The 26,837-nt window shown below is 48.1% G+C and overlaps 1 protein-coding gene across 3 annotated transcripts in view; it reads right to left on the reverse strand.

Annotated features, from left to right (window-relative positions):
• The window catches only part of RBBP8 (RB binding protein 8, endonuclease), a 513,323-nt gene that overhangs the window by 155,407 nt on the left and 331,079 nt on the right, over window positions 1-26,837 (reverse strand). For all 3 annotated transcript variants that reach the window (XM_085605771.1, XM_085605770.1, XM_085605772.1), the window contains exons 8-9: window positions 25,308-25,409; window positions 4,551-4,645 (exon numbers count right to left, since the gene is read on the reverse strand). In XM_085605771.1, coding sequence (XP_085461897.1) covers window positions 4,551-4,645; window positions 25,308-25,409 — 197 coding nt within the window. The remainder of the gene's footprint in view (window positions 1-4,550; window positions 4,646-25,307; window positions 25,410-26,837) is intronic.

Here is a 26,837-nt window from a genome sequence, read left to right on the forward strand (position 1 = left end):
TTCTGCCAATTATTCACGCCCAAAAAGGTCGTTCTGGCTTTCGTCAGGGTGTTGGTCCCTCGTTATCTGGTCTTAAACCCCTATTTGGAGTATATTACCTTATTTCATCAGGCCAAACAGTACCTAGATATCATCTACTCTGGATTAATTTCCGAGAGGGAATAATTTTAAGGGTTTACTAGTACTTCTCTAAACCCGGGACCTTAGTGGGACCGTGGTCTTGAAGTCACACTTACTCCAAAGAACCACCGAGTCTCTGGTTCCTCACACCGGTCCTCCGCCGGTGCAAGCAATTAATTATTGTGATTTTAAATTTGCCTCCTCTCATTTCCTACAGAAACAGGCACAAAAACACTGCGACAGCAGCTCTGGGCCCCACAAGGCTATAACTGACAATGACTGTCTTTCCTGGCTCTCGCCTTGTCCTTCCTGTCCGAAGCGAGCAGCAGCCAGCCATGCTGTCTAGCTACTGCAGCTCTAAATCATATAACAGGGTAAACCACTATTAAAACAGTGCATTTTTCAGTTCCATTAAATCAAAGCTTCAAATGATACTTTTATATGCATGCTGCTTGTGTTCTTTCCTCCCCTCCAGGACCTGTGCTTGGCTGCTGGCTGAAGAGTTTAAAGTCTCTCCTGGTTGGTTTAGCGCTGAGGCCAAAAGGATTCCTTCTGGAAAAATGCCCCCTGTAAAATGTTCACTTGAATGTACTACATTAAATAAATGCAGAACAAGAACGCAGAGACAGTATAAGGGCAGTGCGATCGCACTGGATACTGACTTCAGAGGGGCAATTTTTCAGAGTTTAGTTTGCTTTTAAAAGCACTGGCTCACACGTTCCTGGCCTCCAGGAATTTCCAGACAATAAAATGTCAAGATAACTCCAGTGATTAATGTTCTTGCTGGAGAGATTGGAGTTGTCTAGTGGAAAAAGTTTTAACTCATTGCAAGGTATAATATATGCCGGCTGCAAAGAAAGTGTACCATGCAGATCACAACGTGCATAAAATGTAAATAGGTCAGTGGGTTACTGCTTTTCTGTTACTCACAGCTTATAAGTTAAAATCCTAACATACAGTGAATTTATAAATGTCATCAAAGAACTGCATGCACTTCAAAGTATAGATTAGAGCAGATATTAATGTTTCAAAAAGGGTTCATCTGGGTAGAAATAGATTCTTATTATTTAATAGAACGCCCAACTTTGGTGTTCTGTTTTCAATTCTGAGATGGTGCTTCTGGGGCCCAAGCACTGTTTAGCAATGCTGCCTACCAATATGCATGACTTGTGACTCCTACACCCTGTAGTCCTCTGTCTTATGTAACATTTCCTTTACGCTAATTTATACACATTTGCTTAACTGCCTCTGTGTAATTTGTGTGTGATGAAAAGAGCTCCGACACCCTACACTGGTATGAGTGGCACTTTCTAACTAATTAAATGCATCTGAACGTTAGTGGTCATGGACCCTTAAGGGACACTGTTAAAGGGTGGTGGTGGTGAGGGAATCTGCATCACTCAGCCTTACCACATCACCTCAGCACCACCTCAGCATCAGCACAGCACCACTCCTCATTAGTGCACCACCATCAGTCCAGCACCAACTCAGCATCAGCGCCGCACCACATCAGCACTAGCGAAGCACCACCTTATCAGCAGCACTGCACAACACTATCTCAGCATCAGTGCACCACCACCAATGCAGCCCCACCTCAGCAGCAACTCGGCACCACTTCAGCATCAGCGCACCAGCTCCATCTCAGAACCAGCGCAACACCACCGCCTCAGCATGACTCAGTGCCACAGTGTCACTCAGCACCACCTCAGCATTACTCAGCATCACTCAGCATCACTAAGCACCACCTCCACACCAACACACCACTACCTCAGCATCACTCAGCACCACCTAAGTATCATTCAGCATCACCTGAGCATCACATCTGCACCAGCACCTCACCACCTTGGCACCACTTCAGTGTGCCCTCGGAATCTGGCATCTGTTAACTCTATCCTAGTGTCTCTCTGCTGCTTGTGTTGTAATTCAGGTACTATTCCTCAATCTCCACCCTCCTATTGTTTATGTCCTTCCTTTCATAACAAAAAAAGCTATAACAAACCAGCATTACAACAGGCAGAAAGAGGTTGACAGAATTGCAAGAACAAAAACTAGAAGATATTTTTTGTTAATTCAATTGTACATAATGTCTTCTTAAAACTCCACTACATAACACTCCATAACACAAAATACCATTCCACATACTTACACTCCATTACACACAGCCCCACTCCACATAATTTCAATACACTCAAAAACACATAATTCCTATCCACATTATACAACTGCACACCACACCACATAATTCCACTACCCAAATCCGCACCACAGTTTCACACCACACAATTTTACAACTAACAAGTCCAAGCCAACCCACATAATTGGTAAACACCACATACATCCACTCCAATCCATAACATGTGTAAGAGACATTTACAATGCCAATAGCTAGGTTTCCTTTTTTTTTTTTTAAGCACACAGATCTGATGCTTAGCTCCTACCTATTTGTTCTTGTCCATCAACAAAAACGCAAAGCTATACACACAGTTCCATGCCGCAATTCAGCCCTACACATTTCCAATCCACACCACATAATTTAACACCAAACTACATAATACAACTCAACACAATTACCCAACACATCACATACATCCAATACACACCACACAATTCCATATCATGCAGCACAATTCAACAGCACAAAACATAATTAAACTGTACTACTTACCACTCCACAACACACAATCCCACTCCACATCATGCCACTACACTGAATGCCACAGAATTGCAAACCATATATTTCCAGAGCACACCATGCCACTATACAAATCTACTCCACACCACACAATTACACGCCACACAATTACACAAGTAACCAATCCAACCCAAATAGTTCCACAACAAAACACATACATACACTCCATAACACATAAGTAAAATACATTGCCATTTAAAATGCCAATAGCTCCAACTCAAACAAATGCGAGGAAAATGGCATTTACAATTCCGGGTTTATTTATTGTACTCATAGACTGTCATGAAGGAAGTTGTGGGGGCTCCCTGTTTCAGCAAACAAGGGGAGTGATTTGCAGAGAGGTAAAGGGGCTTGCCTTGCACTACAGAATGCAGTAAATTGTGGAACTCTGCACAGAATACAGGTCACACCACATTCACTAACTTAGTGACTGGATCACAGATTCTCCCTAGCAGAATATGGCTGGAAATAGGGAAAACCAGATATGTTCCCTATAGTAAGCCAGGCCAGTAGCAGTGGGGCAGAAATGCGTGGTTTTGCTTGTTCACATATTGCTAAAACATATGAATTACTGAACAAAGAGAAAAAGTAAAAGAAAGCAGAGGTCTGCATAGTTCTGTTCCCTAAATTGATGGTAAATTTAGTACTCAAGCATTGTAGTGTTTTTAGACCAAAGAAAATTAGAACAATGCAAGGCACCTCTGTTAGAACAGAAAGTCCCTTGCATACTCTGGAGAGAGGTCTGATGTCTTTCTTGGGCAGTCTCTGCATTTTACATCTTCCTTCAGTGAGTCCAACAATAATGTGAGCTCATGGAGGTTCATCCCTGTAAAACAGACTGCACGTAACTCTGGTTCCATGCACACATCACAACCTGCCCACAAACATATCTAAAGACTTAGTTTGCCCATAGCCTGCAATGTCAAAGCAAACTCTAGCACTTAGTGTGTAGGCACCTTAACACCATTTAGATTTCAGGCTAGGAAGGGTTAGAGATTTTGATTGTCTTTATGTATCAGTATTTTATGTGCAGGATGAACGTGTTGTGCCCATTAAAGTACTTTGCGTTTTATAACGTAAAGAACTAAATGGTTTTAAAGTACTTTGCATATGGTCCTATTGTGCTCAGTATCTAACCTGTGCTACCTCACTGAATGACCCTTAAAATGCTCACCACACTGAGATTTTCAAGTGCTAAAGATGAGGAATTACCTACCCACTGAGGTTCAATGGTACCGTGGCTTCTGGGCACCAGTGATAATTGAATCCAAATGAGACAAGTGGAGTTCCTGACAGGAACCTCATCTAACAATAATGCAAGGCTCTGAGTTTACTTGCTGAAAGTGGCTAAAGTGCCTTTCCAAACAGGCAGATGCCTTATGCACAGCTAATAATTTGCAACCAATCCAACAGATGTTCGAATGAGAAGACATTCAAACAGACTCCGCTTAACGTAACAAAAGATCTACTAATCACTCCAATCCAGATAGTCGGACCACACTATCAAATCATGCAAGCTATAGCATTTCATGGCTGTATATCTCCATAAACATTTGCGCTGGTACCTTACAAGTGGTTCTATAAAGGATTTGCATCATATGATAGTTAGACCATATAGGCTTCAAAACTTCAGGAGGAATGTGCCTCTTTTGATGACTGGTTTACAGTGCCATGTTAGCAGACTCGTTGTTTTCCAGACATAATATAGAAGCATATTCACTCTACATCCACCACTTACAGAATCTTCTTGAACACCAAGACCGAGAGTTTCAGCCACAACTGCAGCCAAGTTGAAAGCTGGTTTTTCTGCAGGGTAATTATCTATCCTCTGATCTATGTAGATAGAGGAGACAGTGTTAGTAACAGTTATGTAACATACTATACAAGATAGTCAGAATTTTTTTTTATATATTAACAATCTTGCTCTCAAGTGTCCCAGGGCTTCTAAATGAAGTTACTCATCTCTCAAGATCTCTCTCTCTCTGACTTCACATTTTAACTTTGTGTATCAGTGTGAAATAATTAAATGGTTCTTAAATATGTTGCAAAATAAACTCTTCTCAGTTCAAAACCAACAACCAGTTATAATTGACAATACAAGGCTCATGATGATAGCTGGTTTCCACTGTTTTGAAGACCTGTATAATTAGTTGCGCTAAAGAAACAATTCAAGCTGCAAACCAACTGCAACATAACACTTAAAATGTAAATTATCTGTCCCACTCATGGGTGTTGCTAGTCATTTTACTCTGGACAAGAGCATCTCAATATAATGTTGCTCTGTAACACTGTAGTCCTCTGGTGAAGAGAGCTGTAACATAACTACCAAATTCAGGAGGTCTTGTAGCATCAAAGCAAACACAAGGAGATGATGGGATGGAGCACTGAAACTTTTCAGACACACAACCCCAGACACAGATCTGGGCTGAATCCATCATCGTTCTTTGGCTCACTTGGCCACCTCAGTTCAGACCCAGTTATATGAAAATCAGTATTGACCCTGTGCCTCATGGGAATAGTCTAGCCCGAACTGCCAAGCCAGGTCTTCCCGGAACCGGATACAAGCAACCTGGGACCAGTTTCGGGGCAACACCCCTTATCAGCCAGGCTAGCTTGAATCCAGTGGCAAAGTGAGCAAGGGACCCACATCTGGGCATACCCTGCCACCTTAGGGCGAACAAAGCAAACAGAAGGAGATGGACGGAGCACTGAAACTTTTCAGACACTCACCCCCAGTCACAGACCTGGGTTGAATCAATCATCGTTCTTTAGCTCACTTGACCACCTCAGTTCAGACCCAGTTATATGCAAATCAGCCTTGACCCGGTGTCTCATGGCTCATGGGAATAGTCCGGCCCGAACTGCCAAGCCAGGTCTTCGCTGAACCGGAAACAAGCATCCTGAGACTGGTTTCGGGGCAACACCCCTCATCAGCCAGCTGTAGCTTCAACAGAGCACTGAGCAGAAAATGGTTCACCGCAGGCTTGTTTAGTTGCTCTGTAAGAAACTGGGCTGTTGGATGAATAGCTGGAGGGGGAGGGAGGGCGGAGACTGGATCCCGTTCAAGCAACAGCCACAATACCTGTCAGGATGCACTACAAAATTGACTAAATTAATCTGTGCTAAATCTTCTGGTAGCTTGGCACAAAAGCAATCATACTTAACTTAGTGGCAATGAATAAAGTATTTATTCAGCACACAAACAGTAATACAGTGAAAATACAACACAAGAAATATACCACACCACTTTAGAAAAACAGATTAACTTTTAATACATATCTTTTAATCAGTAGAGCCGGATTTATGAATTTTATTAGAATGAAAACCAACACCAAAAAGATCAAAGTGCCAACCACAGACATCTAGTCACGCAAGACCGGGACAAAGTCGAAAAATATGTCAGACCGTGATGGAGCGCGGGTCAGATACAAAAAGTGGATTAAGGCAGGTCTGCGCTTCCCTTAGAAGAAATTTTGAAGAAAATGTTCTGAGAAGGTAAAGGTCAGCAGGGCAAGATTGCAGGCGGTGTCTGAGGAGGAGGCATAGTTGTCAGGCAGTCGCTGGACGAAGTTGTGGTGAAGATTACTATGTCTCTTTTTTTGGAAGTCGAAAATCTCCAAAGGGATGAGGCAGGAAGCTGTAGTAGGCGAGAGTTCCAGGAGGCTGGGTACCTCTTTGGCAGAAGACCACTGAACAGGATTTGCTGCAATGGAGAAGAACGTAGCGGGAGCTACCGTGAAGTTAGGCAGATGGGCGGATGCACCTTGCGCAGATAGACTAGCAGGGTGGTCCCGGTCTTCCCTCGGTATCGGATACTTTTTCAGCCAAAAATGTTCTATGTTCCAAGTTTGGGATTGTGGCTATCTGTACATCTTTAATAACACAAACAAGGGTCCAGGACTAGAGGGGCCCGCATGGGGGTTCAGGACTCACTTAGGCTGGGTCCCGGTGCGGATTAAAGTTGGAGGGAGCCTTTTGTGACCCTTTTATGATCCTAAGGCTCTGATAAAGAGGCCAGAAAACTAGCCCTCTGGTAGTCTTAGGTTCAAGTGATAAAGCGAGGCAGGCTTCTGAGGGTTCAAGACAGGCTCCAGGCAGAAACGCTGCAGTAAAACAGTGGAGTACACAGCAGGCCACAGCAGCAGGCAGTCCTCTGTAAGTCCTTCTGCAAGTCCAGAAAGTTAACTGAAGAATGGGTCTGAGGGTCCCCCATGATGCCTTCTTTGAAGCAGATGTTTTTAGAGAATTCTTTATGAAGTGCTTGAAGTTTCCTGAACCCCCTGCCCTGACTCCAAGCTGGCTGCATGAACAATGTAGGGGTGACATGCCTTTTGTGTGAAGGCAGAGCACAGCATGTTCAGTTGCAAATGGGGCTGTGCCCAGCCTCGTCCCCCCCTTTCGTGACAGTTGATGGCCCAACCAGGCACACCTAATCCTTCTATTGTGTGGCTGTCTGGGAGGAATAAAAGTCAAACTGCCAACTAGACCTAGTCATGCAAACCTTCTTAAAGTGTCATTTTCAAAACTGTAACTTAAAATCCCACTTTATTATTAAAGAAGATTTTTAATTACAATTTCTCAGACACTAAAAATGAAATGCTTACCAGTTCCCAAACAAAGGTTAGCACATATTAAATGTAATAAGGCAACCAATGTTATCCAATGGGAGAGGTAGGCCTAACAGCAGTGAAAAACAAATTTAGATGATTTTTACTACCAGGACATGGAAAACATAAAAGTTGCATGTCCAACCTTTTAATTACAATGCACCCTGCCCTATGGCCGACCTAGGGACAACTTTAGGGGTGAGCTATATGCAATAAATGGGGAGTCTCCGGTTTGGAAACGGGGTTATAATGCTTAGTCAAATTGGCAGTCTTAAAACTGCATTCAGGCTGCCATGGCAGGCCTGGGACCTGTTTTCAGGGGCTTCTTAAGTGGGTGGTGCAATAAGTGCTGCAGGCCCATTAGTAGCATTTCATTACAGGCCCTGGGTATAAGGTATACCACTCTACAAGGGACTTTTTTTTTTTTTAATTCTTTTTATTGGCATTTAGTTATATGAGTTGACAATTATCACATTTCACATAAATGGCTGCAACATATACATAGCGGGATAGACCATCGAGTGTATGATTACATTTACACCGTGGTTGGTGTGAGCGCGGTCTGTGGTATAGCAGGTCTGTGCCAGTGAAAGAAAAACTAGGGGAGAGAACTGAACTGGGGAGTGCCATGGGGTGCTTAGCGTTGGGGCGAGGCGTATACCATGAGTCCGTTATTGCCTACTCTGTCATGCAGCCACTACTCACCTAGGAGGGAGTGTGAATGCGGGCTAATATGGATTACTGTGGAGCGTTTCCACTGGGGAAAGCCAGACCCGATGTATCTGAGGGGATCGCGGAGGGTTGTGGAGCGGGGGGGGGGGGGGGGGTCTCCAACCTCTGGGGTCTGTGCGGTGCGAGGTGGTGTGGTGCTGGGGGCTTGTAAGTCAATGACCGGGGTCTCCGGAGTCTGGGACTGCCTAAATTGGTGTAGCAGGAGCGCCCATTCTAGGGAAATTGGGACCTTGCGTATACCTTTGGCTTCTTCCTCCCGGATTGCGTCTTCCTCGGCCGCCGCCCATTTGAGAACCGCCCCCACCCATGCCGCGATCGGGGGACCTGAGGGGGCCCGCCAGTGCATGGCTATACAGCGTTTGGCCAGTAGGTGTGCTAGGAAGACAAAGTGCATTGGTATTTTGTGTCGTTTCCTCCCTCCCAGAATACCGAGTGCACAGCCCTCCCAAGTAGTTAGATGGGGCAATCCGGTGAGATCCCTGAGCGTCGTGTGGATAAATGACCAGTAGGTCTGAATGCCCGGGCAGGTCCAGAACATGTGTGAGAAGGCGGTGTCTCCCGCCTGACAACGAGGGCAAAGGAAGGTCGTGTCGGGGGAAAAAACGTTGAAGGCGCGCAGGCGTTAGGTATGCCCTATGCAGGATATGAAATTGTATATTCTTGAACCGAGCGTTCCTGGAGACTTTTTGGGGGAACTCTATCGCTCTGCCCCACTCGTCATCATGAAACGATCGCCCCGCTTCCTCCTCCCATAGGACCCGGGGAGATCCCAGCAGTGGGGGTGCCAGTTCCCTGATTGATTTGTATAGCCATGTGATGAGATGGCGACCCGATCCCATTCGCAAGATTGCATGTAGAACAGGGTGAGTGGGAGGTTCCCCCAGTGCGAGCTCGGAGTATGGTCGGTAGCAGCCAAGGAGTTGTCGGTGAATCAGGAACTGCCCGGGGGGTAAGTCATATTCGCCCATAAGCTGTCGGTATGGCCGGAGCTGTCCCCCTTCAAACAGTGCCTCCGCCCCGGTAATGTCTCTAGACGTCCATTCCCGAAGCATAGCAGGAGTAAAGAACCCCTTATGTCTGGGCCAGCCGACTAGTGGCAGTAATGGTGTGTATGGGGGGTGATCCGTCGCCATGCGGTGTATACGCTGAATGCACTTCCGGGCTATATCAACTTGCAGGGGGTAGGTACGCGCGGGACGGAATCCAGGTAGAAGCAGACGATGCAGCTCCGGCATGGGTATACGACCCGTGATTGTATGTGTTTCGAGTGTACATCTGTCTGCCGTCCAATATGAAAGCCACTGAAGCTGTGATGCTAGAAAGTAGGCCTCAAACGACGGCGCACCAAGCCCCCCCCCCCTGCGTCGTGGGCAACTTCAGCTTTGCTAGTGCGATCCTATGCCGCCCCTTACCCCATATTAAAGAGCTGAGAAGTGTATCCAAGTCTCTGAAGAAGGAGCGAGGTAGGATGACCGGGAGGTTAGTGAAATAATATAAAAGCCGCGGGACTAGAATCATCTTAGCCAAAGCTACTCGGCCTATTGGGGCCAGCGGGAGGTTCCGCCAGAAGCCAATGGAGGACCGTATCCCCGCAAGCGCCCTGCAGTGGTTACCTTCGTAGAGGTCGACTGGGGAGTGGTATAGACAAATCCTGAGGTATCGGGGGCCCTCTGCTGCCCACAATAGTTTCCGGTTCCCGATCCAGACGTCCTGAGAGGGGGCATCCAGATGGAGAGGGTATACCATCGACTTGTCCCAGTTCACTTGCAGGCCTGAGGCCTCCGAGAACTCTGTCAGAGCGGTCTCGAGTATAGTGAGATCCGCAGTCACATCTCGCAGGTATATGAGGAGGTCGTCCGCGTACAGGGACACGCACTGTATAACGTCCGACAGCGGAATACCCCAAGCTTACACGTCCCGGCGTAGCCGGATAGCCAAGGGCTCCACCGCGAGCGCGAATAATAAGGGTGAGAGGGGACACCCTTGTCGTGTGCCTCTGTGTATAGCGAATTCCGGGGAGATGTAGCGACCGAGACGGACCCGAGAGGTGAGATCGGTGTAGAGGAGACGAGTGTAGGCTAAGAGCGTGGGACCCAGTCCCGCCCGTCTGAGGGCGGCGAAGAGGAACTGCCATGTGAGGGTGTCAAACGCCTTTTCAAGGTCCAGAATTAGGCACGTCGCCCGCGGGTAGCGATCACCCAGTTGGTCCTGGATATGAAAAAGGCGCCGAATATTGTGAGAGGTGTTCCTTCCCGGGACAAAACCACATTGATCAGGGTGGACCAGCGGACGTATGACTTGCGAGAACCTGTCTGCTAAAATTTTCCCCAAAATTTTGCAGTCCGCCGTAAGTAGCGTTATGGGGCCATAGGAGGCTAGGAGTTGGGGGTCTCAGTCGGGTTTCGGGAATGTCACGATCACCGACGCTCTCATGGAACGGGGCAGTTTACCGAGCTTGAGTGCAGAGTCCAGCACTGCTGATAAGCGGGGAGTCAGCAAAGGGGCAAAGGTGGAGTAGTATTCAAGTGGGAACCCGTCCAGACCGGGGGCCTTACCACGGGCCAGAGCACGAATCGCACTTGTAATCTCAGTGGCTTGGATCGTGGCATCCAGCCCCTTCCGGTCTGTAGCCGAAATCTGGGGGAGGGATAGGGGGGGGTCGAGGAAGTGATCGATGGCCCCTGGAGCGAGAGATGAGGGGGCAGTGTAGACTGCCGAATAATGGTGATAAAAGGCCTGGAGGATCTCATCCTGGGATTGTACCAAGGTGCCCCGCGAGTTTATGATGGCAGTGATGGGCTGGACCTCAGCATCTTGCCTGGCGAGCCATGCTAAGTAAACAAGGAAGAATCTGCTGTACCTATGTGCTTTTATAAAAATGCAATTAAGTCAATTTATAATAAAGACCACTCTTGCTAGACCATGCATATAAATTGTACTACGAAACAAGTTATCATGTTTTTACTTTTTTATTTTGAAAGTGATTGAAAAAGTTTCCTTAAACGAATGAATCATAAATTGGAAAAAACAATTCAACTAACAAATGGCATCACAATTATACAAACAACAATGCCCATGGAAAATCAGAAACACAAATTATTCAAACATTCTCATTCATACTTAAATCCATCCAAACCATGAAAACATACTACACAGACATCCTAAAATCTGGGAAGTAACAATTCAGAGGCCCTACGTGGTTGGCATATCATTTCTTTCAGAAGAAAACAAGAATTAATATATTGTTGGTAAGAGTTTGTGGTCATGAGGATTCAATCGTAAAACAGAAGAACAAGAACTTATCCTTTTGAACATATAAAGTCTCAATAATTCTAAGTAACTAATAAGGTTAAATAGCAGATCAAATGGAAAAAACGCCGACGCGCGTTTCGGTGTGACACCCCCTTTCCCCGGGGTAACACCTTCTTCAGGGCGTGAATTTATTTATGTCCGATATCCATGGGACCGTAAGAAAAAGATGTCAATGAGCCCAGTTATAAGACTGTAACATTTCTTAATGAAAACGAGCAGAAGGATGAAGTGACGCTCATCCACTAGAGGGGGTCGTAGAGCTGAAATCCAAATTCGACGGTCTCATAGATCAGAGTTCCAAACCGGTACGGGAGGGACAATTTTGGCACTTGAATGAAATCAAAGCACCACTCTAGTTGGACGATAGGCTGGCTTCAAAGGAGCAGTAAATATACGGATAAAAGGGTTTTACAAGTCGTCAGCAAAGTCTGACAACCAAAAGGCCTGACATCAGGAAGGGGACTGGTCACATCTTCCTTCAATTCGTCTTTTTAGATGAAGGCGAGTTTTGAGAACAAAAAGGTCAAGGTGTGCTCTTCTCCCGACCGGCTCCTCCTCAATGAAGTTGGAGAACGTGCTAAGAGCGTGCCCGTTTTATCACGGTCTCTGTGCATACGGGATGCATAAGACCGAAATTTGTGGCGTCGAAGATCCACACATGCCTCCTGATATGCTGATTTGGCGTGGGCGACTTGGGCCGCTGTTACCACCGACTGATCTGCCGCTTTCGTGGCCGTGGCCAGACGTTGTTCCGCCTTCTCTAAGGCTTGCTCCAAGGTATGTCTTATCCCCACTCTCTGCCGGATACACTCCCCGCGAGCTACCACCTTGAAGCTATCCCACTCGACCAGGGTCGATGATGCAGTCCCTGTGTTATGCGTGAAGTATTCTGTAATGCTGCTTTGGTGTGCGTGCTTGAAAACCTGGTCTGTGAGGCATTCCCGTGCTAATCGCCATGTGGGGACCGGGGGTCGCGGAGGTCTCCATTGAAGACTAAGCAGATGCGCGTCGTGATCCGAGACGACTCTACCCAAGTAGTCCGAGTGGCATATTTGCGGGAGGAGCGTTGCTGTACAAAGGAATCGGTCGAGTCGAACTCGCAGGTCATGCGGGATGGAGTGAAAAGAGTAAATACGGGCCTGAGGATGGTGTAATCTCCATGCGTCGGTGAGCGACCAATGTGCGACCCAGGCTTTAAAGCGCTCGATGTGTCTGAAGGCGGAGGAGTGCGGGAGCGGGGGATGCGACCGATCTAGTAGTGGATCTAGGATACAATTATAATTTCCGCCCAGTATCCAGGGCACATGCGTGAATTGTGCTAAAGCGTTCGTGAGTCGGTCCCAGAATTTATCCTGATCGACATTCGGGGCATATATACTTCCCAAGAGGACCGCCCTCCCGTCCAAGAGCCCCTCTAGTAGAACGAATCTGCCGTCTTCGTCCACCACCCGACTAAGTTCCCGGAAAGGTGTACCCTGGCGGATCCATATCAGTGCCCCCCGGGCAAACGAGGAGTATGTCGTGGCGCAGAGGAGTCCACGCCACTTTGCTCGCAGCTTACCTGCTTCGGCTGAGTTAAGGTGGGTTTCCTGCAGGCAAAGAATGGACGCTTTCTGTCGCTTCGCATAAGCATATATCGCATAGCGCTTACGTGGGGTGTGTAGGCCGCGGGTATTGAGCGTGAGTATGTGGATGTTTGTGTTATTCGTCACCTGTGTCATGAGGAGTCTGGTCTGTGGAAGGGTCGGGTCAGGTGTCCACTGAGCAGGGTTTCAAGTGAACTCCTAGAGATGCGCCGCGCCCGAGAGGAGTAATTAGACTGGGGGACATAAGGCCCCATGGCTGGGTGGGACATGTTCGAACCGGGGTAGTAGCAACGCAGGGGGATGCGGGAAACTGTCCCAATATATAGGACTCATTGTTTAGGAAACAGTGTGTCCAAACTTCCTCCCGTACCACAAGGGGGGAGAACTGCTCTATGTGATAGGGGGTGACGGCGTGCAAGTGCGAGGTCACGCGGTGAGTGGGCATATAGAAAAGGCAATGCGCGTCGCATGCGAGGTGTCGGCCCCTGCGTATGAGACAATGTGTATAAGGTGAACTTCACATGAAAGGATATAGTGCGACAGTTTGTAAGTCCAAGTCACTTCAGGGTGAGGCACAAGAGATCAGACCATCCAGCAGCCCATCCGCGGTTTGCGGGGTGGCGTGGGGAAGTGCCGCCAGGTCAGGTCCCGAGATGGTGTCATCGCTGTCGTTGTCGCCGTCTGATGAGAACAGGTGGGGGGGTCGGTCCACGGACTCCGAAGGTCGCGGAGAACGCAGGTCGATGGCCGCCTGCAGAGCCTCACGTCGCTCCCGCATTATTTGTTCAAGGTCGGGAGAATCATGAGAACCCCCTGTCGATCTGGGTTCGAGATTACGGGTCTTCTTGGGGCGTTTCCGAGTGCGGGCAGTTTTGAACGGTGCGCCCCTCTGAGAGTGAGGGTTGGAGGTTCGCGGACAGTGCTGGTCCGCCCAGTCGTGTGCGGCTTCCGCGGACGTGAAGAGAGACGCCCCGTTGTGGAGGATCTTTAGGCGGGCTGGGAATAGCAGAGCATATTGAATCTGATTGTCTCGTAGTCTCCGCTTTACATCCAGGAAGGAGGATCTCTGCTGTTGTACTGCTCGGGCATAATCTGGGAAGATCATAATTTGGCTGTTGTCCACCCGTAGTGGTGCTGCCGCCCTCGCCGCCCGAAGCACTGCGTCCCGATCCCGAAAGTGCAAGAACTTAGCCAGGAGCGGCCGGGGCGTCGCACCAGGTGGGGGTCTCTGGGCCGGTACTCTGTGAGCCCGTTCTATAGAGAAAAAGGCGGTGCGATCTGTGGACGGAGTGAAAGATTTCAGCCAGGTGTCCATATAGTCTATAGGATTTCCTTTCTCGATGCCCTCCGGTAGGCCCAGCACTCGGATATTGCAGCGTCTTGAGCGCCCTTCCAGATAGTTTGCGCGTTCCTCCACCACGGTCAGACGGCTGAGGACCCCCTGGAGTGTCGTCTGATGATCCTTCATCATCGGTTGGATTTCTTCCAACGCCCGTTCCTCCGCGCGAACCCGGTCAGCCAGTTTGCCGTGGTCATCCCGGAGAAGGTTGACATCTGTCGCCAGGGTGCCGAGGCGCTCCTCCATAGATAGACGGGATAATTCGATGGCGGCCAGGACCTTATCCAGCTTATCCGATATTGCTGTGTCCGTGAGGGACGCTGTACCGGGGGTCCAAGACGAGGCCTTCGGCATGTTCTCCGGGGCTGTCTCCGGGACCGTGTTGTGTTGCGTAGGTCTTGACTTCCCCATCTTGACTGCACGTGCGCCGTTGGTCAGATCTCAGGAACCCACGGAGGCGTCAGGGGTTCACAAGGGACGCGGCAGTAGAGGGCGACGAAAGATCGGCGCCGGAGGGCAGCAGCCCGGGCCGGTATTCTGGGTCTCCTTCCGCAGGCAGGGCACAGAGTCCCCGATGTCAGGCCCCGGGGGCCCCCCACACAGCGCCTCCGGTCTCAGAGCCCCCGCTCCAAGCTCCCGTTCGTCTCTGAAGCCGTGGGTGGGAACTCACTTGTAGCGCCCGTGAAGTCCAAGGCCGCGTCCCACCGGGTGTGAGCGTGATCCTCCCTGCGGCCGTTTAGGCCAGGTCTCCGCCAGCGGCACCCGACAGAGGCGGGACCCCTTCAGCCCTCCGGGGTGCAGACGACAAGTCCCGGTCGTGTGTGGCAGTGATGTGCTGATGTACGCTCTCTGCGCCTGGCGTCCGGGGCGTCTCCTTCAGGGTGTGGGGCGCACTATCACCTAGCACCAGTGCAACCCCTCCCTCTGGCACTCCGCGGCTACTGCAGCCTCCCGGACGTACCCAGGGGCCCTCCGGCAGTCGACTTCGGGCAGACAATAAGCGGATCAGGCCTGTGCGCTGCAACCCCCCTCCAGGGCGCCGCCAAGTAGGTAGTCTCTGTGCCTGCCCCTCGCGTAAAGGCTTCACCAGTGGTGTAGGGAGAGGCCCGATGTCTGGTCGGCGGCCATGTTAAAGTCAGGCAGGCCCCACGAGGGAAGATCGATACACCCCCGGGGCACGTTGGTCCTGCCGGGTCCCAGCGCTCCTTCACGGCCCCGCTGGGAGCAGACGTACCTGGGGCAATCGTCGGTGGCGTCTATATCTCCCTCCGACGTGAGGTAGGCACTTTGCGAACAAAATGGCGGGTCCGATCAGGGCGGCGATGTCCTCCCGCCTCACGGCGTCCCGCAGCAATGGTCCCTGGTCCGCCTTCAGCCGCTTCGAGTCCGGCAGCGATGTAGGGACAGCGCAGTGTATCGCTGTCCCCAGCGTCTCTCCCCGCACCTTCCCCGTCTCATTCACAAGGGTCGCGGTGCCATCTTGGGTCCCGGGCTGCAGCGGCGTCTATACCTCCCGGGAGTCTTCGCATCTCCGAGGTTTAGGACGTCATCAGGGTACTCACTGCATCGCACCACCTCGTAGATGCTGTCCGGTGCCCCTCGAGCCACCGAGCACCCGCTGCAACGCTCCGTATTGTGATAGAGAGGTGCCCGTCGCGGAGCCTCAGCAAAGCACGGCCGCCATCGTGGCTTGCTTAGCCACGCCCCCCTACCACTCTTCAAGGGACTTATAAGTAAATTAAATATGCCAATCAGGTGTAAGCCATTTTTGCCATGTTTAGGGTAGAGAGCACAAGCACTTGAGCACTGGTAAGTGCACAGTCCTAAGGCCAACAAAAATGAATTTCAGCAAAAAGTGGAGGGCACAGGCTTTGGGGGAAGACCACCTTGAGGCTGACAGGAGTAACATCCTCTGCCTCAGGACTGTCTCAACTATTCAACTCTTATCTGCACGTAACCACTCTGAAAAGGAGCAGACCAAGGTGTCTGAGCACAGCATGAAGGAAAAACTCTAATTTGGAAGCCTGGGCATATACATGTCCTAGCCGTGCTACGGCTCAGGTCCCATGTCCTTACCTTGTTTCACGAGCCTTAATTCCTTGCTCTTATTCATAGTGATGCACAAGAGTGATTTCAATGAGGAAAATTAAGCTATACACACTTAGTTACCCAACATTAGAATCTTTTATAGATTTGCATGCTTACTGAAATCTTCAACATCAAACGTGGAATCTTTAATAAACTACAAAGAAAAAAAGCAGTGGGAAATAGATCTTGCTTTAATTGGCTTTATTCCACATTTTCGATTTGCAAAGCTGTTGGCCGATGCTGTTGCACATCGTAGCTTGATTGGGGATGGGGATGTAAGCTGCAATGGAAAGTAGCGACATGAACGTGGAAATGGGTAAGTGCCAGTAGTGGTGTGGGGTGTATACATAAAAAGAAGCTGAGTGGGACAGGGAGGGCTGGGGGAAGCAATGACCGAGCTTGGAGATAGAAGTAACATGGAGGTGGGATGCAATGGGGGACACAGCAGAGGATCTAGAAAACACAGGCACTCCCATCAAATGATACAAGTAAAAGAAAAAAGTAACCAAGCCAGGTCCTCCCTGAACAGAAATATAAGCAACGTAGGACTGGTTAGAGGTCAGAGCTCATTAATCAGGTATAACTTGATTCCAGTGAAAAAGACACACTAAAGTATTTAAAAAAGTGATGGATAGAATCTTGCAGTCTAGGAGGGTAGGTTTTCTTTAGGACTTTGAGAAAGTCTCCTATGACAGGGATCACGCTGAACTGATGTTTGTAAAGGGCCATTCCAGTAAACCGTAATTGCTCCTAAAGGCACGTTAACAGAACAGTACTCCAGCTTTGACATCCAAACGGTACAGAAGATACGGTATACGTATGGATTTCTGACAGGAAAGCCTCTTTTATGGGCATAGCATAGGCTGTATGAAGGCTGAAAACCACCACTACCTTGGCCACTCTGTGGACTTTAGAATCTTCATGGCATTGGGAGTATTTCAGTTTCAGCAGAAACGTTGAGATATTGGGTATTAGTGACTGAGAAATTTCTCTGACCAGTTTATCAAAAGGGCATTGCTCAGAGAACACAGTTCTCACACTCAGGGGATGAAGTCTGGGCATTTACTATTTAGAAATGTTGCAAACATCTAAAAATGAGGAGAACATGAAATGGTCAGGCATGACTTGGAGAAATAGAGGAATTATGCATGGTCAGTAGAAGTAATTGAGGGACCACGCCAACCAGTGGGTGAGAGCGCATAGATGTATATTTACCCTCACTGAGCTTGAAATCTGGTGCTGTATGGTCCTATGCAATATTTGGCATATGTTTCCCAGAGTATTTAGGCTTTTTTTCTGGATGTCTAATAAAACTCTGGTTCATTCGGAAAATATGCGTCTCTCTCTCTCCTGTCCTGGAATAGAAGGCATGGTACAATTTTGACAACTGTCACATCACGGTTCAGATAAAGAGTATAAACCATCTTTTTTTTTTTTTTTAAAGATTAAACTCCCGATTGTGACCACTAAAGATGAAAATGATTAAGCCGGATACACAGTGGCACTGTGTTGAGGTCCCAGAAACAAACCCTGCAACCAAAAACTGTTTAGGACATTAAGCATTGCTCTGTGGGCACGCTTCAGCACTTGCGCGTAAAGTATATGACTGAAATGGTGCTTAAGGGTGATGTTAGAGTACTTTCATTGGTTCATTGGCAGTACATAAACTGTACACAAGCACTGGCAAAGGCAACAGGTCTGGGTTTAATGTGCCAATGCACACAGCTTTACCAAATTTGGAGACACACTGGAGGGTGCTAGCAGGCATAGAGAGAAGCATTGTTGTAAAGTTGTCCTTCGTGCAGTTCAATGACAGCATTTGAGCTGAGGAAGAGGATACACCCACACATCCAATATCATTAGTTTGAGATGGTTACATCACTGGGCAGAGCCAAGAATTGAGTGACTAAGTCTCAAGCCAATGGATGGCTAATGACAGCTAATAGAGGTATACACAAACCACACTCCGTAAGAAATTAAGTTATTGGATGAGACTCCTGTGCACAAAATAAGTCCACAATTATCTTTTCACTGGGAACCAAGTATCCCATTCTTCCCCCCCCCCCCCACACTCCCCCCCCCCCCCCTCCCGAGTTTTTTCTAGCACAAACTTGACCCGAAGGTATAAGGTATCAGTGCGCTTTACATGAGCACCAGTTGTGCTACACAAGGCCACATTCATTTTTGTTAGGCACGGGGAGATTAAGTGATTTGCCCAGAATCACAGGATGTTAAGCGTCATTGCAGAGACTCGAACCCGGTTCCCCAGGATTTGAGGTCAACCGCCCTAGCCGTTAGACTACATCCTCTCCCCATTGTAGCACGAGACTGTCTCCCACTAGTAAAGTAGAGCAGTCCAAGGCCTATTCTTTTTTATTTTTATTTGATTTCTAACACAGAACATAATAAGCATGTCACAGTGAATCGTCCATCACCTAGTACCCTACCACCACCCACCGCCCCCCTCCCCCGCCTAGCGCCAGAAACCTCGATACATTGATATAGAAGCACCCACCATCCATGGTGGCCTCTAGCTGCATCCAAGTCGTTCCCATATGCAATAAGGCTGCCAGCACAGCCCTCCCCACCCCCTCAGAGCCCCCCATCTAGGCCATGATACCGTCGCCATTTCCCCCATACTCTGGAAAATTTCTTCGGGCAGCCCGTGCTTTGTAAGTAACTCTTTCGGCTGCCATATACATGTCCATCCCCCTCCTCCAGTCGTCAAGCTTCGGGGGTTTCGGGGCTCCCCATTCCCGTGCCACGTCCCTCTTGGCCACCACTAACGCTAATGTCAGGAAAATGAGCTGGGGTCGAGTCAGGTCTATATCATTCGTTATCCCCAGTAGAACTAATTTGGGCTCCAGGGGTAGGGACACCTCAAGTACGTTCCCGAGTTCTCCCACTATCCTGGCCCAATAACTTTGGAGGACCCCACACTCCCAGATGGTATGGTAGAAGTTGCCTTCGGCATGTCCGCACCGCAAACAGCTAGGGTCAGTGGCCCTCCCCATCCGGTGTAGGCGGAGACGATCATAGTAGACTCTGTGGAGGATCTTAAATTGTATGAGTCGGAGTCGAGATTTTATTGCCACTTCCCTAGGGTGCATCAGGGCAGTTTCCCAGTCAAGCGTGTCCATTTCCCCTAAATTCGCTTCCCACACACTCTTCAGTTTAACCAGACCGTCCGGCATGTTGTTAAGTAGGTTTTTATAAGTCAAGGAAACTAGCTTGGCCTGCACCTGTTCCTGTAGTAGACGACCCTCCAGCGGCGAATATTCCGGCAAGGGGACCGACCGCGCCGCTTCTGAATGCCATGCGTGGCGTAGTTGTGCATACTTTAGGAACTGGGAGAAGTGCAGGCCGTACTCCGTCCTTAATTCCTGGAAGGACTTCAAGGCGCCCCGGCGCTGGAGGTCACCCAGCACGGAGACGCCAATATCATCCCACCGTCGAAATCCTTTCAGCTTATGTAACTCTCGTAACCAGGCACAACTCCATATGGGGGTTTGTCTCGACGGTTTGTGCCGCCATCCAATCCGTCTTGTCGCCCTATCCCAGAGCTCTACAGTCACCCTTGTTGCCGATAATAGTGCATCCTTCCCCTTCCCTCCATAAAGATAGTGCAGGCATGTGCGGCGGTCTAATTTCACCCTTTCCAATCTATATGTGGGGTGGTCCGCCGGGGCATGTAACCAGTCGTTTATTGGGGCGAGATGCTCCGCCCAGTAGTATGCCTCCACGTTGGGGAGCGATATTCCTCCATTGTACTGGTTTCTCTGTAGGGTCTCCAGCGCTATCCTAGGCTGTTTCCCCAACCAGAGCAGCTCTCTCAGACCCTCATTTATTTCTTGAAACACCCGATGTGGGAGGGGGAAATACTTGTTTTGTAGTGCATAGAGGAATCGCGGTAAAGTGATAATTTTATACATTGCCGCCCGCCCTAACATTGTGAGTGGGAGGGTCTTCCATCTGGACACATCCTCCTTAAAGTTCTGTAGAACCCGTTGGATGTTCTTCGCATATGAGACAGAGCTACTACTTGTTATGTAAATTCCTAAATATACAAACCCTTCAGTCGTCACCCGTAGTGTCTCGGGTATCGCCCTCCCCAAGTCTCTCTCCCCGGGATTGTACAGGACCGATTTATGCCAATTTATAGTATAGCCCGAGCGCGACCCATAACGCTCCAGCAAAGAGAACAGTCTCGGGATCGAGACCTCTGGAGATGTAACATACAGCAGGATGTCATCCGCGTACAGCGAGATCTTCTCTTCATATCCCTCACCTTGATGAATTTTAAAACCAGCTATCTGACTATCCTGCCGTACTTCACATGCCAGCACTTCTATGGTGAGGGCGAACAGTAGCGGAGATAGGGGACATCCCTGACGAGTCCCTCTTCGTATGGGGAAGTCCTTTGAAAGGGAACCATTGACTTTAACCCTCGCTCGTGGGTCCGTGTAGAGAAGCGTAATCCACTGTCTAAATTTCGGACCAAATCCAAACTTTATCAGCACGCTATCTAGGAAGGGCCAATGCACCGCGTCAAACGCTTTTTCAGCGTCCAAGGCCTATTCTTGGGAGGTGGTGTGGGCTAGTAATCTCCATTTGCTGGCATGCAATAACATTCAATAAATTATTGTCCAGCCAGTGTCTTTTTTTAAAAAAAAAAGGAAAATACATCATACACACACAACTAAATACTATGCATTAAATTACAAATATATACAGCTGGTAGTTGAAAACACCTTTGGTGACACCCATGTAGCACATATGACCCTTAGTGGGTCATGACTCCCATAATGACAATATCCCCCACCGCAACAGCACAATATAAAGGGCTGCTGTTCGATAAAAGTCAGACCTATTGCCTTTGTCAAGAGGGCAGCACATCCATAAAAACAAAAATCACAGGCTAGGAAATCATGTTTAAATGCATTCATTATGAATATAAACATTTCAAAGTTTGTCAATGAATTTTACAACAAACCTTTGTATTCAAAACAACATTAAAAATGTGTTGAGTCTTTCATTTACTCCATTTAGGCTGTCTAGTGCAGCCACAGGACCAACCACAAGGTATCCCCGCACTCCACTCGAAGTGCTTTTAAAATGATGGAAGCCTATCCTGGGGTAATGTATTCAAAGGCCTAGGAGACTTAGTGAATGGTTTTAAGAACAGCTTGAAAGGGGGCTGCTGCACTTCGGGAAGCCCCCAAACCGCTGGCAAATACCATTGGTGGTGTCCCTGCATTGTTTTGGGGCACCGCAGAACTAGATAAATAGGTAAACCAAGGACCATGCAAGACATTAGTGGGCGCTCCAGGCCCGGGAGGTGAATATTTTATTAGCCAGACTCCCGCTGGTTGATTTTGGTGGTCGTCCTTGCACCCATGTTTTTAAGTTTCAAGTGCCTCATTCCCACTCAGGGCACCCAGATTACCAGTTTAGATGCTGGGGCCTGTGGGAGGAGAGACCCCATCAGCACCTATCGCCCGTTCTTTGTGCGCTCGCTGGGTGGAAGTAGCCTTTTGTTTTAGCTACCTCACATGGCAAGAGCAGTGTGGATTTCTCCCAGCAAGCGAGATGCGAAGGCAGGGCAGCCCATGGGCTAAATATGGGCACAGGCAATGCGAAGCGGCACCCTTTCTTTGTGTCCCAGGGATATGGTACCCGTGCCGGGCCATGGAGAATGGGGTCCCCGAGGCCGACAGTAAGTCTGTGCAGAGAGTTCTCACGGACACCCCTTGCCTGGGCAACCAAATGATTAAAGTAAAAAGTATCGAGTCACTCCCAAGGGCCTTGGCAGTCCTGGTGGGCTTGGCCCTACCCAGGTGAAATAAAATAAATTGCAGCAGGGCGCCACACGCTCGGTTTTCATGAAGGGTCAAATCTTTAAAGAAGCATAGCTGAGACCGTGTCATGGTTATATGCATGAAAACAAGCAATCCTCCTTTCAATCCCCCTCTCTTCTTTAATGGTATGAATGGGAGAAGAATGTGGGGAAACATACAAACTACAACTCCCAGGCATCCTGAGAAGGGTGCTTGACAATTTCACCCGGATTCCGATCGGATTGTGCTTTCAGGAGCGAGCATCCAGTTGGTGTATTTCAGCGTTATTTCATAGACTTTTACTCTATGCATATTTGCGCGTTCCATGAATTCACTGCTACGTTGTTCCGCTTTGACAACGGTAGCTGTATTTATCTCAGCAGGAAGTCGCCATTCGGCTTTACACAGAAGTGCCGTGACTGGACTGCTTTCGGGGCGGAGGACCTGTTAGCGGCTGCTGCGGGTTCCTGCATAGTCTCGATTTCAGATTCCCGCTTTTCAAGCAGGCAACACTCGACCAGGGCTGGAGTAATTATTGTCGTGACCGTCACAGGCATTTAGGCGCTCCTGGCACACTTCCCATTTCTCATTGGGAGGTTGCGGTATCCTGGTTTCTCTTCCTTCGAGAGAAAAGCGGATTGTTTCAGACTGTAGGACTTCGTGTACACTTCACTCAGCTTTCAACAATTAAGTGGGAGAGTATTTCTTATTCAAATCCAGCAGTCAAGTATCCTTTTCTTTATTTTATTTTCTTTGAACATTTATTTAGTTGAATTTTGCTGAGCTGTGCTATTGTTGGATTTATTATTCATGTTTTGACTTTCCTTGGAATATTAAGCTTCATGATGATTTCTAAACAGAACAGTGAAGGCTACGCTTGCTGATTCTGACAGAACTATTCATTACTTTATGCTCAGAAACTAGTCAGGATACCAGTGCAAGACTCCTTGCAAGCAGAATGTCTAATGTATTATTTGAATGTCTCTTACCTGTGTGAGAAGTGATTAGCTTCTTTAAAAAGGTTTGGTTTATAGAGAGGTGCCATTGTGGGTTCTATCGGAATGCTTTTTTTGTGTTTTCTTTCCTGCTACAGATATTACACACAAAGGGGGAGTTAGCCACGCTATGAAGGAAGCTGCGGAGGAAGCTATGTGATTTGCTTCAGCAGTATTTTCTTATTTTATCCCAGTCCCCTTTTAGCCAGAGAGGTAGCTATTCGAGAGCATTTTTGAATGTTCTTGAGAGGTATCCCAAAGGGGAATAGGCGACATAACTTCACATCGTCCCTGCTGGGTAAAGATACAGGTTAGTGGTGATTCCATTAGCTGTTTGTCAGCCCTGACACTCTGTTGGACCGACATTCACCATCTTTGGCTCATTTTGCTCATGGCGGCAAGCCTTAGCCACCAGGAGCATTGGCAAAAGGTCTCCAGTGCTCTAAAGGGACTACTTTGTGATGAACTAGATTTTCTGGTGCCCTACATCAGTCTTCTCCTCTCTTGGACACTGGTGCTCCTCTCCTGCTGGTGAGGGCATCGTGCACTGCCCCATCACTATTAGCCAGCACAGCATCCTCCTGTCTGCACTCCCCACACTCCATAGTTCACTCGCTATCTTATAGAGCACCCAGGGGTGGCACTGGAGTCCAGGACTTACACAACTTCTCCTCAGGGTCTATAAGATGGAGAACCCCATACAGGCTTGGGGTTCAGCTGTAACCAAAGTCCTTAGTCCATCTTTGCAGAACATGAGGCGGCTTCCCTTTTCAGCTGTCTATTACTATGCTTTGTCACCTTCCAAGTTCAGCAGCTTGTTCCCTGTCTCTGCATTGTGCAGGGATTTCTAAGTGGGACTGAAAAACTTTGATGCCGCGCACCCGTGCCAATCTTAGGATGCTACATCATCCCTCCACCTCGGTCCTACCCTCCTGCATAGCATTCTGGGGCAATCCAATATGCTGCCGCCAAATCTTCAAAGGCAAGCCCCTCCTGTGTTGGCTACAGATGTCTGGGCTTCCTCCTTTGTTCAGTGTACCTGCATGTGTGACAGCTAATTAGCAGGTGCAGACTGTCCCCTCAGCCCCTCCTCTCCCAGGAACAGGCTCAATCACTGAAAAATTGCTCCTTTTGTGTGGGGAGGCTGTTATCCCATTTGCTGGGGAGCAAAATTAACTCGCCCTGCAAGCCTGTAATCCGATTAAGAGCAGAGACCGAGAAATATGACAATTTATGACATCACATAAGATGTATATGTGTGTAATTGGAAACTGCAAAATCAAACTCGGAGTGCATGTTATACCCCAGTTTGACACCTTTCTGGACTGTGTTGGCATAAGTGAAGCAAAACTGTACTTTAAGGCAGATTTCACCTATATGCATAATCCAGTGAAAGCACTACAGATATTCCAGTAAACCCTACTGACCGGTCTATAAATGTCCACTAATATTATGAGGCCATCCCCAGGTCAACACCTACCTTTGCAGATTCCCTTCTATGCCAGGCACCTGTGAGCAATTACTGGGCTGAACACTACGGTAGTTCCATACATGCAGCCCGCACAAGTATGTTAACACATGTTCATGTGTAACCGGCCTACTGCCCCTTATCCTAGCTGCGCCGCAGCAGCCTGATCTTAAAATGCAGGCACTGGCGGAAAACACGCTCAAGTCCAATTACGTTGATTTTACTGTATGTGAGACTCGCCTAAAGTAAATGTCCAAAAACCAGGTGCTCAAAGCAAAAAATCTTGGTGGGCTAAATGGGCAGGGCCCATTTGCAATACACTATGTATATTATAAACAAAAAGTCTTTTTGACTGCTGTCAAAACCCAGATCTCTTTGCAGATTACCAACAGATTACAATCTGCCATAGTGGGGCAATCATGTCTAGGATGTTGGCATTTTGGATTTAAACAGCAAACTTTAGTTCACACAAGTAAACCATTTTCAGTAATCATTTGTAATTAAGCACTGTGAAAAAGATCGTGAGCTTACTTGTTATCGTGGGTACATCTTGATCACATGTATCCGCTACAAGAATTTCATCTCCCTTACTCATTTGTATTTGATTTGAACACTGAATAGGCTTTCCAAACACTGCATGAAATGAAAAATAAAGATAATCATCCATGTACAAAGCATTGACAAATAGATAGACAGATACACATTCAAAGTGGATGCTATTCTGGCAAACCTTAACTGCACTGAGAAAAGATGTATAACACAATGTGAGTTTTCAGGCTTGTATATCTTTTTCAGGCCAAGGACATATTAAAGAATTCACAGACTAATAAGCTTTTCATCAATGGTCTATTTTTCTCAAGGGTCCAGCTGACTGATATCTAACAATATGTCACAAATTTGATTACTTTAATCTGCATAATTGAAAACGGTTCCTTAGAAACTAGCACTCTTCATAGGAAAACAGATGCCTTGATTAGGTGTGTGTAGAGTGCCGTAAGAATGATACTATCCCTTAGCAAATGGAGTTAGTACAAAGGAAGGAAGAACGAAAATGGCCTCTGGCTATAGTATGGCATTAAGAAGCTATGTACCTGTGTGCAACCTACACAATAACTTTTTAAGTACCTCATACCATCGAAACTCCACCAAATGCATTCTTTCGGTTTTCATTTGTTTTCTCGTTACAGCCACTTCATCAGTGGTATATGTGTGTAACCATGATACTTAGTGCCGGATTAGTCTCCTGAGGCGGAAGCCGGGAGTTTAACCTTTTTAATATTGTATTTCACTTTTTTTAACGTGTTTTAAACTTACCGTATTTCTTGTGCCACTTTCCCACCTGGTTCCTTTCGCACCGCACAGCAGAACAAAGCGCTGTCACGGTGATTGCCGCCATTACAGACAAGCCCTCGAGCCTGGCCACGCCCCCAGACGCTCGGCCACACCCCCCCCCCACCTCCTCAAATGGGATGGTTTCCTCGGCCGCGCAGCGGGCGCGCCAAAGGCAAGCCCGTCTGCGCCCGTCCGCGCACGAACAGGCCTAGGGCCTGAATCTATGCCGGGCGTGGACACCAATAAGGTGAGCTACTCGCGTCGTGCCTTACTCAGTCTTAGACCTATAAAGAACGCACAGTGTAATTATGTACACGAATCAGATGAACCCTTTTAAATTGTGTACTCTGCCACCCGGTTAACCTGCACCTGTTTCAGGCACCAATTTTACACTCTGGCCTAAAATTAGCAGAATTGAACTGTAGGTCGCTCCCCATGCACGCCCTGCTTATTAACCACCTGCTCGTGGACCATGAGCTAGATATCCTGTTTCTTACGGAAACTTGGCTCACATCTCACTCGGACTCGGATGTTGTCTTAGCTCTGGCCCCGGGGTTTCTTATCCAGTCCCAAGTACGTCCCTCTGGTAGAGGGGGTGGACTGGCCATTTTGCACAGAGATTATCTCTCTTGCAGAATTAGCGACGCTCACATCACAGACTCAGAGAGCTGCCATTTTACCTTTAATCTAGGCCCGACAAGCTCTATGACAGGTCTTTTGGTGTACCGC

Source organism: Triturus cristatus, chromosome 5_1, assembly GCF_964204655.1.
Source record: "Triturus cristatus chromosome 5_1, aTriCri1.1, whole genome shotgun sequence".
In the NCBI taxonomy this organism is placed as follows: domain Eukaryota; kingdom Metazoa; phylum Chordata; class Amphibia; order Caudata; family Salamandridae; genus Triturus; species Triturus cristatus.